We start from the raw sequence: 17,587 nt of genomic DNA, 5'->3' as shown, positions 1-17,587 counted from the left end.
AAAGTGAAAGTAAACAGTTGAGAGAAAAACAGATGCGTGCAGCTCTTAAAGCGGCAGTACTAAACATGCTACCGCTAGTCATTAAAGGGATAGTTCACCCAAAAATTTAAATTCTGTCATTATTTACTCAGTCATGGTGTACCAAACATTTATTAATTTTTTTTTATTCTTGTGCTGAACACAAAAGAAGATATTTTGAATAATGTGGGTAACCAAACAGTTGCTGGTCCCCACTGACTTTAATAGTAGGGGGAAACAAATATGAAAGTCACTGGGGACCAGCTAAATTTTCAAACATTTTTCACTTCATATTTTTCGATAAGTACCGGTATCGATAAGCAGTATCGGTATCGATAAAATGTAAATGATACCCATCCCTAGTGGTTACCATGATCTAGTGTTGGCCTACACTGGGCTTAGCTACAGCCAGCCTTCAGATAAATATTTACATCTGTTGCACCAACACTTCAAATTCAAATGTCCTTTAAGTGCTCATTCTGAAATCTGAATACAGATTTATGTTGTTGTTGTTGTTTTTTTTTTTTTTTTAAGTTAATCACATACAACTTAATTCACCTTGTACAGTTATTCACTGTGGTTATGTAATAAGATAATACTGTTTTATATTAGTACAGGAAATAACATTGGTCAGTAAGAAGACATCAGAAAAAAAAAAACATGCTTAACTTGTTGTTTAGAAACATATTTCTTACTGTAAATGGACCTAAAGACATGCAATATTATTTACAAGGATTTATACCTCTCTGAGCAATATGCTCTTTACACTTCAAATTTTTCTTACGTAGCTCTACACCTTGTTGGTGCAACAGGTATTAATTCAATGCAGGACTTAAGGTGCATTTTACATCCAGCCTAGTCTTACAACCTGGTATATATCCAGCTGGTGTTGAACTATTTCAAAACTTTTACATTTATTTTTAAATTTTTTTTATAAAAATTTGATTTTTTTGCACTTACAGACATTGCTGTTGTTAATATAAGATTCTTCGAAATATTTGGGATAATGTAAGTACACAAGTCAGCAAAATATATAACACTGTTCTAGTGGTTTTGGATATTTTAATAAAAAAATCTTACATATTGTGCCTTTAACAGAGGCCAGAGACGTTGAAGACGGGAAGACGGACGCACAGAGAAAAATACTGTAGCAGGCAGATCACTCACTGTTCATGATGCGCAAACTATTGGAAGAAAATCCTCAATGTTGATTTGGGGTTTTATATGAATGTGTTTCTGAGGGGACTTCAGAAAAGTTTACGTGGTATTTTCTTTTAATCTGGTCTCTGTATAGTTCATATTAAAGCAGTGTTTCAGTGCAGTGCTGCTTTGTTTACAGCGGTATTCAAGGAAACGCCGTATCTGGTGTTCCATGAGTGCCTCCTGCTGTCAGAGAGTGAATCTGCGTCTCATTCAGAGCTTCTGCTGTTTGCTTCGTTCAGGCATGTAGTATAATTTCACAAAGCTAGTCAGAACATTCTGTTTTTACTTCAAATTGGGTTATTAAATTAAATTATGTGTATGAAATTATATAACTAAATGATATGAAATGATATAAATGATATGTATATGAATTATATAACTACAATTAAATAACTGTAATTACAGATTCAGGTTAAATAAAGATGGCAGTCTTTATTTTTCTTCTTTTTAGGAAACAAATCAAAGAAAAAATAAACAAATTCTACTGTTCCTAATATTCTGTATGTTGCTCAAAAACAAAATATATTGTGTTCAGCGGAAAAAAAGTTATTTTTTTTTTTTTACCCAGTCATTTAAAAATAAGAGATTTTTATTGTATACGACAATACAGTGATACCGTGAAACCGTGATATTTTTGCTTAAGGCTATCATACCGTCCAAATTCACATACCGGCCCATGCCTACTTGTGACAAACAGTAGTAATATTGTGATTACTATTTGTTTATGTAATAGTCTGGAGTCCTATATCAATTATACCTAAATAGACTGAAGCACAGCTAATAAATGTCAAGCGTGGTAGTGTGTGTACATGTCTAAAGATGTGTGTGTTCATGTCAGGTTGAGTTAGACGCTGCCATGAAGCTGGAGTTTGATGAGGACAGTGCGCTGGGCTCCAACGAAGGAGAGAATTCCCTCATTTCTCCATCCGGCCTTCCCAATCCAGGAGCCAAACCCAAAGCTCCTCGGGTGAAGAGAGAGAAGAAAGAACCTGGTGACAATAAATACTGGCACTCTGTTTAACTCCAGTTTACTTTCAATAGAGGTTTTTGTTTTTAATATTTTTATTTTTAATATAATCTTTTCAGGCTCTCCGAGACAAAGAAAGCCAACAGGCGCTAAAGTTCCAGCTAAGAAAGTGAAGAAGAGGAATCCATGGTCAGATGATGAAGAAGTTAATGATATTCGGTCCGACAGTGAGCTGGATGAAAATGAACCTGTTATTCCCAGAGACACCTCATACAGGAGAGCCTCAGGTGCGTGTGCTTCTGTTAATACTCCTGTACTGTTACTGTTTTTATCATCAGGCCTGGGCGATATACTTACACTTATACTTATACTATTTATTTCACCGTATTAGGGATGCAACGATTAACCGCGAGCCCTATTTTGTCCAAGCAATAATAAAAGGACACATTTAATTTATAATTTGTCTTAAATCTCATTTTGTAAAAAAAAAACAAAAAAAACACATGAATCGAATCGTGAGTTGAGTGAATCGTTACATCCCTACACCGTATATATTTGCATAGCATCAGTGGGCTGGACTGCTGTATGTTATTTACACACGAGAGTAGAAAAAAACATTTAATATCTATGGAAGAAGAAATTGACCAGCATCTGAAAGATTATATAGAATTTTTGAAAAAGTGCAGAAGTGGTAGTGCGTATGTGAACATTTGAATTTCCAACAAATGTAACTTACTCATATTGTGTTAAAATGACAAATGCATAGCCTAAAATGGTTTGTGCTGTGTTGTTTCACAGCTGTGAAGGCCAAGTACACGTTTGACTTCTCTGAAGAGGAGGAAGAGGAGGATGGTGATGAAGAACAGGAGAATGATGCTTCCGCTTCACCAGTTCACAACTATAAAGATACAGAGCGACACAATGACGATAAAGATGATGACGATGACATTTTCCCTCCAAAAACAACATTTACTAATTTGTATGTTTTGTCTTTATATTCAGTTTTGGGTGAATCTCTCAAAGCCCGTCACAATCATTTTAGGTTCATATTTCAGAAATTGTATTTTTTGTGTAAATGTTGCTGTTTTAGGACCATTAAGATTTTTGCATTGTGACATTGTTTTCATGACAATTAAACACATTTCTCTTTACTGTAATGCAAAAAATTACTGTACTGTAAAAATTCAACTCGTTGCAATATAGATTGTTTACTTTTACTATTTAAATTTTAAGGAATATACAGAGCATCACTTATACATGCATTTATATATTTGTTGTACTATCTTTATGCTGATTTAAATACAAATATTATTGTATTAATATTAGTAATTATTTTAATATAATTTGAGGAACAAATGTTGTTTTACTATAATGATAACCTAACAGGAATCTGAGAATGACGATTGTATGTTTTTGATAGGTTTTGGGAGATCCACCCATTTAATGAAACTATGTAGTATGCATATTATTCTGACAGTGACAATCAAATAGAATGCAGCTCATTTCAGTTTTGATGAATTAATTTTCAGGTCCACTTCACCAGCGAAGAAAAAGGATCCAGAGACTGTGGTGTCATCTAAAGCTGCCTATGCTGACAAGAGCAGCGATGACGGTATGTGTCCAGTGGTGGTTTATCGTGTAACAAGCAACTAAACTAAACATGCTAGTGCATGTGTAATAATGTGTGTTTGTTCATCAGATGTGAAGTCAGACAGCGATGATGACAGGGGTCCAGTGTACTCATCATATTCCAGCAGTTCTGCTTTTGACAAACCTCCAGCTAAAAAAGGTACCTGACCGCCAATGAGTAATCATGTTTAAAAGTCAACATGAACTCAAAAATGTAACCTTTTTTACCTTCTTTATGTGTGTTCTTCATGTTATTGTGAACAATTCATCAGTGCATGCTATTCCAAAGAAAAAGGTTTGTCCTAGCAATACTTCATCAAAATGTAATAACTTATGGATTGATTGCATTTTCTGATCAATCAAGTCATGTCCTCTGAAATAATTTCACAATTCACAAAACCACTGTCATGGCACAACCACTTTTCACAAGCCAGTCAATTCCTGATGGAGGAAATCTGGTCTCACCCAACATTTTTTTTTTCTTGAACATTCTGTTTCAGTCTTTAAATGAACAGGTATTTGTGACCCTGGACCACAAAATTTACAGTAGGAAATGTACAAAATATCTTCATGGAACATGATCTTTACTTAATGTCCTAATGATTTTTGGCATTAAAAAAAAATCTATAATTTTGACCCATACAATGTTTCTTTGGCTATTGCTACAAATATACCCCAGCGACTTAAGACTGGTTTTGTGGTCTACAGAAATCTTTACTAGCATGTGTGTACAGTGGACATGTAGCGCACCAGCTCAGATCTTAGCAATCTTAACGAGTAAATGTGAATTACTCATTTCCAGTCTGTTGAAATCATGTTGTTGTGTTACTCCAGCTAAGAAACCTGCAGACACAGCACCTAAACAGAAGAAAGCTCCAGTAAAAGCCAAGAAGTCTGAAACAGCTCTCTGGGACTCGGACTCAGACACAGGCACTAAAAAATCACCAGCAGCACCGAAAGGGGGCGGGAAAGGCCGAGGCAAGAAGAGGAAGCAGTCGAGCTCAGAGGAGGATGAGTATAGCCCTGTGAAGAAGACTGGAAAGACTGCCACCAGCAGGGTGAGGGATATATTCTCTACTGTAAATCCTGCAAGCTATGTCTGTGTAATGCAGACGCTATAATGCATTTCAAATAGCTTGCCGCTGCAAGATGAATCTTTAATGAGCTGAAAAAAACGCACGTCACACCTCTGTTCATCAATTTGCACTGGCTACCAGTAGCTGCTCACATTAAATTCAAGGCATTAATGTTTGCCTACAAAACCACCACTGGCTCTGCACCCATTTACCTAAATTCATTACTTCAGAGTTATGTGCCTCTAGAAGCTTGTGTTCTGCATGTCAACGACGCATTATTGTCCATCTTTAAGTTGCTTTGGATAAAAGCGTCTGCTAAATGACTAAATGTAAATGTAAATATGTTTATTATAAGGGTGACACATTAATTTATTAAATTAATATTTGCTTTTTAATTATTTTGATAAAAAATAAACATAATTAATTAACACACTATTCGATTTTCAATTCTTGAAGTTCCCCACATCCTTTGGCTAGTGTTACAGTATAGAATTACACTATCTTTGCACTACTCACCAACTCAGTGAAGTCTGACTGATGATGGTCTGCATGTTGTTGAATGGCTGTAATTATTCATTTTATTACTTAATTTGTGAAAAAGCAGGCCATAGCTCAGGATAGTATTAATTACAATGGCTTTTTTCATGTGAATAAAGTATTAAAAGTAGACCCATGTGAACTATAAGAGCATGCATTGCAGTTTAAAGTATGGAAAATGCTCTGATAAAAAACAAACTAATCATGCAGAGTAGTCAAAAAGTCTTCACTTGTAATAACTATAATAATGAACATGTGGATGAAGTTTTTGTCCTGCAGAGGGCGCCAGCGGTCAGTCGATTGTTATACTGTACAGTAGTGATGGGAGAAACGAACCATTTCGAAGCTTCGAATCAATTGAACCAATTGATTCGCAAAATGATTCACTCTTTCGAAGCGCTCGAAACACCACACGCTGGTGACGCCTGTTGGTCAAAACTGTGTAAATGCAACAAAAACACAAAACATGCATAAAACAGCTTTTACAACCCAATGAAAACACTTTATTGAAAGTATAATATATTAAATGCAATAAAAATAATAAAATACCATTAAAAATGAAGTGTCTGTATAATAGGCCTATGCGTCTTTAAAATAATTATTATTAATTTGCAAGGGCTTGTTTTGTTTGTTTTATGGCGAGCTTGTCTAAACAGGCCAGTAAGAGACTATTAACTACTACTCATCCTTTTAATTACACAAATGTCTCATTAAAAATGTCTACAGATTGATCAAACTGATCCGAGATCATATATAGACGCTGATGCAGTGGTTCGCTGCTGCGGGCGGTCTCGGTGAACTCGCATGATGCACGGGTTCACAGAGATCGCCCCCCAAAACAGTATCAAAATAACAGCAGTACCACAATATTTTCTAAACTGTGGGACTGTGATGCACATTGGTAAATGTGTTTGCACACTGTTTTTTAAATTCTGGAGCTTGCAGGTGCCCATGAGGAGAAGTGCAGTGTCTTACAATGTTGTGTGTGTGTGTTGGCATGTAGAAACCAAAGAAGGCAGTGTCTGACGATGAAGATGATGACGATGCAGGCATGAACAGCTTCAGCCGTCTGGACTCGGGCAGAGATCGGTCCGGTCGAGCCAAGAAACAAGTCAAATACTTTGCAGAATCTGATAATGACGATGATGATGATATGTTTGACTAGAAAGCATGTGCGCGCACACACACACACACACACACACACAAACACACCAGAAGAATGCTTGTTGAAGAACAGGTTCACTGTCCTCTGCCCAGCAGAATTTTGTACATTTTACCCTCCATTTTATTTTCTCTTCACTTGTGATGTTGAATTCTTTCTACTGTGTAGCTGTTTTACTCTTTTCATTATTGTTATTGCTATTATTATTATTATTATTGGTATTGTTGATACATTGACAATGTTGTTTTTTATTGAATTGTATTTGTCCTGAGCAGCTTTTAGAAATTTAGACTGCTGTGCTTTAGCACATTTTAATGGTTCAGCATTAGAGATGATTTACCTTTTTGAGACGACTTGAAAATAAACATGAAATGTAAATTATTTGTTGTTCTCCTAAAAATGTTTCAGTGTTTCAGTGCTATTGGGTTCAAGACAAGTTCAGCTATGTGACATGCTGTTTATTACCACACACAGATAGTAATGAACTTAAAATGGAGGTACAGACTCAATTATACATGTTAAGAATGATCAAATCTGAATTGTGTAACGTTTGTGAAGATCAACTCAGATCAAGTGTAATAGCCACAACTGATGCAAGGACACAAGAGGACGATTTACATGGATAATACCGTAGTGACGCATTTAATAAATAGTTGAAATGCATAGGAATGTTCTGCAAGGACGCAAAAACAATGCTTAACACAACGTTTTTTGTTTTTTTTTTAGAGAAAAATGTAACAAAAACAACCTATACATTTCTAGTGTAAAATGTCTAAACCTTGAACATTTCTCTGAGAGCTGACTGCATCTTCAAACTCGCACTGGGCCATTTATATAAAGTGACCATCAAATACCTTCCCCAAACATTTTAAAATAAATACATTTTTATTGTTTTGCCAGAAGGGTTCATGTAAAGGCAAGGCCAAGCATGAACAAAAGCATTGTTAATGTCCAAACAAGACAGAAGCAAAACAGAGGAATTTACAAATGGTTACAAACACTCCTGGTTCTGAGAAAAATATTGTTGAATTGTCGTTATTCAAACTCCTGGGGTCCACAGGTTTTAAAAAAACAATCAGATGATTTCATGCTTCAAGATGATTTCAAGAGCTGCTACTTTTCATTATTTATTTATTCCTAATTGTTGAAGGATTGTTCCATCAGAGGATGAATTTGAAACTTTCCCATCTGAAATGTGTGTAGTATATGTTGGTTTTAATCTTTCTGCCCGTTTACAGGGTTCAGAACTCATGTAAGCTCATAAAGAGCTCTAAACGCAATCAAATCGGATCATAATTGACCTATAATTGCATCACTTGTTTCTCTACACAAAAGCCAGCAAAACAAATGCATTAAAAACTGTATACAATATGACAACAGCAAAATGATGTTTCCTATTATTAAAGGATAGAAAATAACACATAAGCACACGGTTGCATCTCTGCCATGACACATGACAAGCTTCGAACAAGATCACATTCAGCATAAAGCATTATTGAACAATCCAGATGAGAAGGCCGGACCCTCTGCGATCGAGCCGGTCCATGCGAGGTAATTTTAACAAAGAATAACAAGACACATTTGATAACCCTTGATTCCGAATGAGATTTTTAAAAACAAGATTTAAACTTGGATTCCGAAAATCTCTCATGACATAGTTATGCTTGATATATTCTAACTCAATCAAACACAACGTCAACTAGCTAGAAAAAAAAAATGTTTTTTTTCCCCCCTCTGTGTAACAAAGCGTAATGTTTACATAATTCAAAGGATACAGCTTTCATAGCTTACAGTTTAATGAGTGCGGATTGTAGACGTGTGAGGGAATTGTGGGTGGGCGTGGGTTTTTATTAAGACATTCATGAGCTGTTTCATTTGTTAACTTCAAAGACACATGCTGCTCCAACAAAAACAAAGCACTTTCCCTCAGGTTTTTTAAGATAAAAGGCATAGCACAACAACATTCGTGTTTTCTAATCTACATGTGATGAGGTACAAAAAAAAGAAATGAAAGAAAATAAAGATAAATACTGCATATCATCTAGAATTTGTCATTCCTTATTAACATTCAGATGAGTGAGTCTGAACAGTTCCTTATGATATGTTTTCAGAGCAGATGCGTAGTGAGACGTTAAGAGGAGGTGCATGTGTTCACATAAAACGGTCAGTTCACTCACAAATGAAAATTCTGTCATCATTTACCTTTTTGAGACTTAAGTGATAAATCTTATGTCATTCCAAAACCATATGCTACCGATTCAGCAGAATGTTGATTCTGAAAATGGTCTTGAAATGACATGAGGACAAGTAAATAGCAGACTTTTCATTTTTTGGTGAACTATCCCTTTAAGTTAAAAAGTAAACAAAGGCTTACAGTGACCCTATCTGACCCTGCGGGAGTAAATTATTAGATACATGTTTACAGTTTAGTTCCAAGTTAGAATTTACAAAATTACACAAAATTATCCACACATACAAGGAACATACATGTAAAATAAGGACAGCAATTCATGAAAAATAATATGACAGTAACATCTGTCTCCTGTACTCTCAGGAGGGCAGTTTATAAGTGCAATGAGAGTTTAAAAACTAAAACGTCTTTATGCAGACAAACTGCTTTACAAGCAGACAAACAGCCGGCACCTGAAACCTTTATATTTCGCTTTCTAAGAAACATAGCACTGAATTTGATCATTAATCAGCCAAAGACAGTGTCCCGTTGTAAATACGGTAATCCAGCGACACTTGTGTTTCAGTAAGAGGTATTATACAAACTCAGGATCAGTTTAAATGAAGCTCTCCAGAGAACAGAGCTACAGCTTACTGATCAGAGCTGAAGGCTCATAGTATCACCCTGTCTGAGAAAAAAAAACTTGTTTCACTCAAACAAAAATAATAATAATAGGGAAAAAAAAAAATATGTACACAAAAACAAGGTTCCCTAATGAGTGCACACAGAGATGAATGTACAATGTGCTCACTGCAGCACAACTGGCTTGTCAGTCGCATTGTAAAGAATTGCAAAGTCCCATTGAGTTACTGCAAAAAAGACACTTATGCAAAGGAGATTGATTCAGAACCAAGTGACCAGAATCATCAATGTGCGTTTGCGTGAACCAGTCTCTGCCATTCCCATTGATCTCAAAACACACTCACACATCAGCATATATGATATGACTATCAATTTCACCCAGATGGGACAGTTTTACTGCTTAAAACTCTGTTCAAATGAAAGGTTTGTTGTTTTTACTCTTCATGCCATTTAAACCTGTATGACTTTATGTCCTTAAAGGAGATATGAAGAAAGTTCTTGTTGCTCTGTTACATGCAGTGAACAGGGACTGAGGCTGTAAAAGATCACCATAAATGTAGCACAGAAGTTGTCCATATGACTTGTGTGCTATTTTCCAAGTCTTCTGATGGACTATGATAGCTTTGTGATAGAACCTGACTGAAAATAGAGTGCTACAAAGTTAGCTTACAAAATTACATCAACCCTGCAGCACTCTATTTTCAAAGACAAATAAGCATTACCAAGTGAGCATTACCCTGACAAAAAAGCCAATAGGATTTTTCCACTGGCTTCTTTTGGATTATTGCAGAAAAAAAGCTCCGTGACAAAACCAAAAGTTGATTCATGTTTGGTTTTCATGCTTAATATTTTATCAAAATAATTTTCACAAAAGAATTCTGAAGACTAAATACAATCGCCTCAAGTCCTTACATAATCAAACTATCACCGTCACCACCCCTGAGCTTGATGTGATGTTTGTTTGTGATGTTTGTAGTCCCACTAACCACTTGCTAGCAACCGCCTTTTTAAAGACATGCAAAAGCCTACAATAATCACAAGAGAGGTGTTACTGATATATTTCATGCTGTGTAATAAAACGTAAAAATATCTTCAGCTTATTTCAGACATTTAAACCTTTTTAACCCATTCAAAAAAAAAATAAACCCCCACTGATTTTGGGATCATGAAACCAGAAGTGCTCAAAATGGAACCAGTTAGAATTCCAAAATGCTAACTAGTTTTTTTCTTCTGCAGCACTCTGTTGACATAAAACCCTTGCTACGCTGGTGTCTGTGTCTGTTCCTAACACAAAGCTACTGTATAATGCCCAAAGACATGGAATACAGTGCATTAGTTGATTGGACTGCTTACTGATGCTACGATATTTTAATATTATTTATATGTATGCTCAGCTGTCAAACTTTATTTGGAGCTTGACAACTAAGCATACAGTTTTAGAGCAACATGAGGGTGAGTATGACAGAGAGCGGTTAAAGTCAATTACTAAAGATTTCTTCCATATGAAGGCCTGAAATCATGATTACTGATAGAGTGCACTATTAGTGTGAATATATGAGTTCACCAGACCCTACATAGAACATAAAAATCAGAATTGAGACAGCTTTAAATATACAAACCAATGTAAAATATTAGAGTTTCATACTGTCTATATGCAAAAACATTCTATATAAGTGTATTTTAAAGGACTTCAGCTCTTTTTTAAATGAGCATGTTAGACAATGTAAAAACACCAACAAATGCATCATAGAAACATACAATGAAATGTACAATGAATGCATCAGGTTGAATGAGAGAGAAAGTGTGGAAATCAGTGAATAAAAAGTAACAGCTTATCATGCACATGAAGAATCCATACAGGAGACCTGAGGAGCTTCACATCTGTCACAGGTGGGCGTCTGATTCAGGGTGTGTGTGTGTGTGTGATTCAGTCCTATGATACTGTAGGACTTGATTATTTCAAGATGTTTTGATTATACACCAGCCGTAATCTGTTCTTAAAGCAGGAAATGGGCGGAAATCAACCAGAAGTCAACACACTGGAGAGATCGGCCTCCAGTCTACCAGTACTGTCTGAGGGTTCATGTTCTAGGGCTCCTCGCTGGAGGAAGTGGCCCCGTCTGTGGGCTCCGGGGAGGGGGCCGAGGCCTTGGGCTCCGTGGAGCTGCTGCTGTTTTTGCCCGAGCCGCTCCGCTCTGAGGAGCTCTGTCCGTCCTGACCCTCTGAGTTCTCCAGCATCTCCTGGATGAGGGGAGGCATTGATCCAGGGATCTCCATCTTCAGAGAGATCACTCGCTCTGCACCTGCAGGAAACACTCACTGTGAGCTCCATCTGTTTTGCTGTAGGCACCTCTTGTGCCTCTTTTAAAAAAAAATTAAAATATCATTCTCTAACATGTATTTACGTGGAATCCCTGCACTTTGTGTTCAACCCTGTTTTGCGGGGATATTTTAATACTGGTTTAAAAAATGATAGCAAGTAGAAGTCAAACAGATGCCAACGAGCTTTTCTTTATCGTTAATTAATTATGTTTACAATGTTTATATTACATTGGCTTCAACTAATAATAATTATAATTATAAAAGAACGATAAAATAATAACTGTCACTGAAAAAAAATAAATTTTTTTGCACAAAGAAAAGGCTTTTCAACTTTGATATATTTTGAATGTAACAGGGTTAGCACAAAATAGATTGGAAATATAACTGCTATTGCTACTGGATAATTTTTTTTATTATTAAAAATATTACCCGTTATAATTTTAATTATTATATTGTTGCAAGGCACTCCAAAGCGTATATGTAAATGAACTGCAAACTAACTGTGAAATGACTGAAATTATATAGTGCTTTAGAAACAGTTAGAAAAGTTAGTGAGTTAGAAACAACTATTTAGGACTGGGAGTCCAAGATTCAGAATCAGACATTTACCTCAATTTTAATCAGCCATTTACCCATATTTTATAAAACGCGTCTAAAGATATGAGGGATGCTGTTCCCCTAATGTCTATGCCAGTTATGGTACTTTGAAAGTTCAGCATCACTGAAAATCCTGAAGTTTCTCTAGTACGCCCCAGTGTTGACCTATATGAAGAATCAGCGTTCATGCTGACCTTTAGCACTGATGCTGCGCAGGTCTGTGATCTTCATCAGGGTCTTGGGGAACATGTGTGGTTTGCTGGGTCTGCGCTTTCGCACGTAGATTTTCAGAGCCTCTAGCAGGGGTTCCTGGAGCTGGTCTACTTTTGAAGGCTCTTCCAAATCCTGACGATCTAGAGAGACAGCCAGAGACGCAGCATATGATCAGAGACATTATAAATGAATAAGATACCACAAACAGTCCATCCCTCAGAGTGCTGTTGAACAGAATATGAACCCTCTAAATGTGCAGTGCTCAATGATGAAGTAACTCCCACGACCACAGGAGGGCAGTGTTATCACTCGCACGGAAGTCACTGGACGCATTCACATTCTGCACTAGTTCTAGTATTTGTAATAGTATGCAGTATGTAAGATATTCAATAAACAGTATTTCTCCATGCATTTTGCAAACCAAGTAGTAGGTTATCTGGGTTTTCCCGAACTACAATGACATTAGAAGTTAAACCTTGTGCTGTTGCATTTAAACTAAAATGTGTCATTTTTAAGTCCACGACCAATGCAGCAAACAAAAAAAATTGATTACAAAAAAAACTAAAAACCTTTATGCTCTGTAAATGTCATTTGTGTTTTTCACTCATACTAGCTGACAAATGTTTGTACTAGTGCAGGGTTATCCAAACTCGGTTCTGTAGGGCCACTGTCCTGCAAATTTTAGCTCCAACGTGCCTCAAAACAACTGCCTGGATGTTTCTATTATGCATAGTAAGACCTTGATTAATGGGTTCTGGTGTGTGTAAATGAGGTTGGAGCTAAATTCTACAGTACAGTGGCCCTCCAGGAGCAGGATTGGACACCCCTGTACTAGTGCTTCTAATGCAGGGGTTGGCAACCTATGGCATGTGTACTAACAGTTCTGACAAACTGTTTGTGCAACCAAGGTGCATTATGAGTTGCTGAAAGCAGACTGCAGATCAAGGCAGGAGAGCCATGCATCCAGTGTGAATCACATAAATTAAGCTAGTTTTGCAGCAGTTGCCCTGTGAGATTTAGTGATTGACAGCTCAGTCTGTTCTGCCATATTTGTTGCTCTTAAAGCAACTGTATGTAATTTTTTCCCCCCTTGAAATTTCAGTTTCAAAATCATTCTGATGACACATTGACTTCTAATAAGGCAAATGGCTTCTGTTCTGGGACAATGTAAGTTTCCGCAAAAAGGGCGGTTTGCCGCATGGCAGCAACAAATGCACGTGTACAGCTATCCACTGTAATTATGGCAGAGATATGTTTACAACAGTAAATTTCACCAACTTAAGTCATAAAAGTCACATAAATACTTAAAAGACTCATCCCCTATCAGCCAGTCACTGTGGGCATAGTCAGTAAGCTTGTTGGCATTATACATAGCAACAAGCTCAACCCCTTTCTCTTAGCTTAAGATTTCTCCCCATTATAGTATAAGTTGTTCTCAGCTTTGTGAACAAGTTTTAAAAGGAAACTCTTACCTAAGAACTTTTACTGCTATTTAGGAGAACTCTTAGTGGTGAGAAAAAATGTTTTGTGAATACAGCCCCTGTTATTCAATGATTTAAACCTGAAAACAAACAAACTTTAAGGATTTTGGCACAGTGGGAGCACAGTGATTAACTGTAAAAATTTTAAACAGCACATGATGAAAAAAAGTTTGCCAACCCCTGTTCTAGTGAGTGTGCAGGTGTGCATCACCTCCGGAGATGAGACAGATGGCAGACAGCAGTCCCGTCTCTGTGTCGTCCATCTCGATGGGCAGGAGCTGGTTGGCGAAGGTGAACACCAGGTCTGTCAGCGGGCCGAAGCCAGCGTTGTGCATCTGTGTGCGGTTCAGCGTGAGACCGTCAGAGAACGTCATTGTGTCCTGGTCGGGGGTGTAACGTGTGCAGATACGCAGTATCTAGAGAGTAAGCATCAAATCACTGTAACAATGGACCAATGAATTCAGACTGCCTATTATAGAACAGCTTCACTTCTCTGTATGACATGCCTGCCAAATAATTTGGAGGAAACTGACCCAAGATGAGCATCACCTTTCTGAGACACTGGAAGCTGAAAGTGTATGCACATGAGTATAAGAAACAGAAATGTTTGTGATGAAAAGCAATGGCTGCTGGAAAAAAAAAATCACAAATGAGATCTCGGCAGGGCAAAATGCCCTGTACATACACATCTCTGTATTTTTGACATAGTGGGCTTTAAATATTTCATTGTCTTTTCATAAGGCACACCATAGGTAAATGACATTTTGGAGACTTTGCAGCAGCACAACGTTCAACAAACTCTTTGCAATGCAGTTTGGAGCTGTTGGAAATGGGAGATCTGTAGTGCTTTCACTTTTCCTGTTTGTGGCATATTTTTTGGATTATTTGTCAATTAATCAATTAATTAGATATAAGTCTAATTGTATTTTCTGTATTTTATTTAAACAAATATCATGCCAAATCTTGTGCTCCAAACAATATTCAAATGGGAAGCATTTGCATAGGAATCTGTATTTTGGTGGCTAATAGCCAATGGTATGCTGCTTGCTTGTTGCGTGGCATAAATGGAAATTTTCAATTTTTTACGTCCACTCACTGCAGAAATCTGGACCAAAAGAAAAAAATTGTCAGATGAAGATGCTGATGCCATGCTTCAGACCTACATTTATGTCTGGAGGACATACATCCAAATTTTACATCCAAATTTTATTTAATTTACTTAATTTATTTTAGAACATAAAACGCTTATTCATTTATTTTCAATGAGATTTACTAAATATAAAGTGCATCTTCCATTGTGTATTTAACTACAATCATGCCCAACAGATGTCTGTTTTAAAGCAATGGGTGAGTAATTCACTTCTTGATTTGCTTTATAAAAATTACTTTGATTGCGCTGATCAATATTTATATGGTGCATTACTTTCAACGTGTTTATTACTTTATTAAGTTTAGTGTGGCAAAATCAGACACAGGGCAGCCTTTACAAGTAATTCATGTCAACCTCAAGTAGTCTCAACAATTTCAAAAGTCTGTAAAAGTCAAATATCTGATAATCAATTCAAACAACTGACTTTTTATTTTCCTTAAGGAATTGTACGAGAAACACTTGACAAAGATGATAGTTATAAGAAACATAACTGTGAACTCCATAAAATCACCTCAGCTGTGAAAAAACAACACCCGAGCAATACAATTTACTTCTGCGTGTGTGTATATGTATAACAAGAGTGTATATGGTATGTGTGTGTGTGCGTATGATTCTACAGCACAAACTGTGGCTTGCTGACAGTGATTGGTGGTACTGTCAAGAAGATGAAACAGAATAAAACATGACTGCTGCTGACAGCATCTCTCTATACACTACACACACACACACACTCACAGAGGCGCGTTTGATCCTCCTCCTCAAACTCAACACAAATGGTGAGCTGCTATCACAGGACACACACTCTGACCTTTGGAGCTGGAAATGGTGTGTGTCTTAGAGACAGACAGACAGGCAAAGTATAAGACTTTACTATCTTTAAAAGGGTCATACTATATAAGTTTGTTTTTCACTGATGTTCACTATATAATATCAGTCAGGGTTTTATGCACCAAAAACAGCAATACTTTTGTCATTCAAAACAATTTCTACCCTCTTTCCACATATAGGGCTTCATTTATGAAACAATTTATACAGATATTTGTTCTGTGTGTTTCATTTCCTCGATTACTACATGGCTACTTATTAAATAAATAAATAAAAAGGACATGAAATATTTAGTTGGAATTATGTACAGTATATTGTTGTATAGGAGTTGTAATGTATGTGTTGAGATAAAGATAGCGTGAATGATACAAGAGACAAGAATGGCAAAACTGCAGTGTGTATGTGAGCAGTATGTTTTCCTTGTACATAAAACACATATTTCAAAGAATCAAGAAAATCCTGTTTTCCATGACACATGTGGGGACTAATTGTGTGTGTTAGATGAAGGTATTTCACTCAGTTGTTGGTCTATTTTCTCTCTCTCTCGTTGTCTCTATCATCTTCTCCACACCGAGTGTCGACCGCTCTCTTTCTGTCTCATTACTGCAGTAAAGACAACTCAGCTCTCACACAAACAACAAACAAAGAAATGTCTGGAACTCTACACAGAAAACACAAAGTATAGTGTAACCATGGCAGTTTACTGAGAAAACAAGTGCTTCAGGCTGCAATACTACCGCACATCATGTTATTACAGGACAAAACACGAGAAGATGTGAAACTTTAGACGTCAGTGACTGACCTACTGAAACACTACATCAACAAACCTAAGAGAAGCAAATGATCTGAGCTCAAACTGTACGATTCATTAATGAATTAACCTCACGGAAAAATTCATTCATCAAACAGACTGACATCACTAATTCATTCAAACTAAACTTAAAACCAGTGTTGGGCTAGTTACTCAAAGAATGTAATATATTACTCATTACTAGTTACTCCTTTCAAAAGTAATGTTACTTTACTAATTACTTTCTGGCAACAGTAATTAGTTACACTACTAGTTACATTACTTTTTCTTCACGCCCCACATAACTGTGTATCTTCCACATAAAATGCTTCTAGAATATTACTAACAACATATTTCTGACTCAACTTCTGACTGCGATCCAATTGGTCAAATGATATTACAAACACTCAATACTGATTGATAGCGACATTCAAGTAGAAGTGTTGTATTATTCTTATTAATTGTCACGTGTAGCTTGAAGCTAATTGTAATTTCTCCATTACCCATATACGATTATATTTCCTTATGTATTTTATCAAATCACACAAGTTTGTAAGAAACTGTTTAATTTTCCAAAAAGATTTTTAATTATAGTAATAATATAATGTACCACATGCTGATCAGAGGGATGTGGGTGGGATGTAATGCCAGAGTAAAGTAAAGTCACAACTTACACAACTGTTCAGATCATCTTTTTTCCTGACAAAATCAATATAATGCAATATTTCTATCTGCTGAATGTAAGCTTTTCCGAATTCCAAGCTTGCCTGCTGCACTGGGGACATCACATGCATGTGCGAGTCGT

The 17,587-nt window shown here is 36.5% G+C and overlaps 2 protein-coding genes across 2 annotated transcripts in view; one reads left to right on the top strand and one right to left on the bottom strand.

Annotated features, from left to right (window-relative positions):
- LOC107719851 (DNA topoisomerase 2-beta-like) overlaps positions 1–6,967 on the top strand; it is a 56,783-nt gene extending 49,816 nt beyond the window's left edge. Inside the window, exons 29-35 of the mRNA XM_016527390.1 lie at positions 2,060–2,213; positions 2,308–2,475; positions 2,987–3,167; positions 3,718–3,800; positions 3,888–3,977; positions 4,652–4,875; positions 6,434–6,967. Of these exons, the coding sequence (XP_016382876.1) occupies positions 2,060–2,213; positions 2,308–2,475; positions 2,987–3,167; positions 3,718–3,800; positions 3,888–3,977; positions 4,652–4,875; positions 6,434–6,595 (1,062 nt within the window). The 3' untranslated portion in view covers positions 6,596–6,967. The remainder of the gene's footprint in view (positions 1–2,059; positions 2,214–2,307; positions 2,476–2,986; positions 3,168–3,717; positions 3,801–3,887; positions 3,978–4,651; positions 4,876–6,433) is intronic.
- A 4,457-nt stretch (positions 6,968–11,424) lies between these two features.
- LOC107719850 (retinoic acid receptor beta-like) overlaps positions 11,425–17,587 on the bottom strand; it is a 92,097-nt gene continuing 85,934 nt past the window's right edge. The window contains exons 6-8 of the mRNA XM_016527388.1: positions 14,229–14,433; positions 12,518–12,676; positions 11,425–11,707 (exon numbers count right to left, since the gene is read on the bottom strand). Coding sequence (XP_016382874.1) covers positions 11,493–11,707; positions 12,518–12,676; positions 14,229–14,433 — 579 coding nt within the window. The 3' untranslated portion in view covers positions 11,425–11,492. The remainder of the gene's footprint in view (positions 11,708–12,517; positions 12,677–14,228; positions 14,434–17,587) is intronic.

The sequence above is a fragment of the Sinocyclocheilus rhinocerous genome, unplaced genomic scaffold (assembly GCF_001515625.1).
Source record: "Sinocyclocheilus rhinocerous isolate Xijiao unplaced genomic scaffold, SAMN03320098_v1.1 scaffold1563, whole genome shotgun sequence".
Taxonomy (NCBI): domain Eukaryota; kingdom Metazoa; phylum Chordata; class Actinopteri; order Cypriniformes; family Cyprinidae; genus Sinocyclocheilus; species Sinocyclocheilus rhinocerous.
Note: the sequence above shows the minus strand (reverse complement) of the source record. Positions and strands in the feature narration are given on the sequence as shown.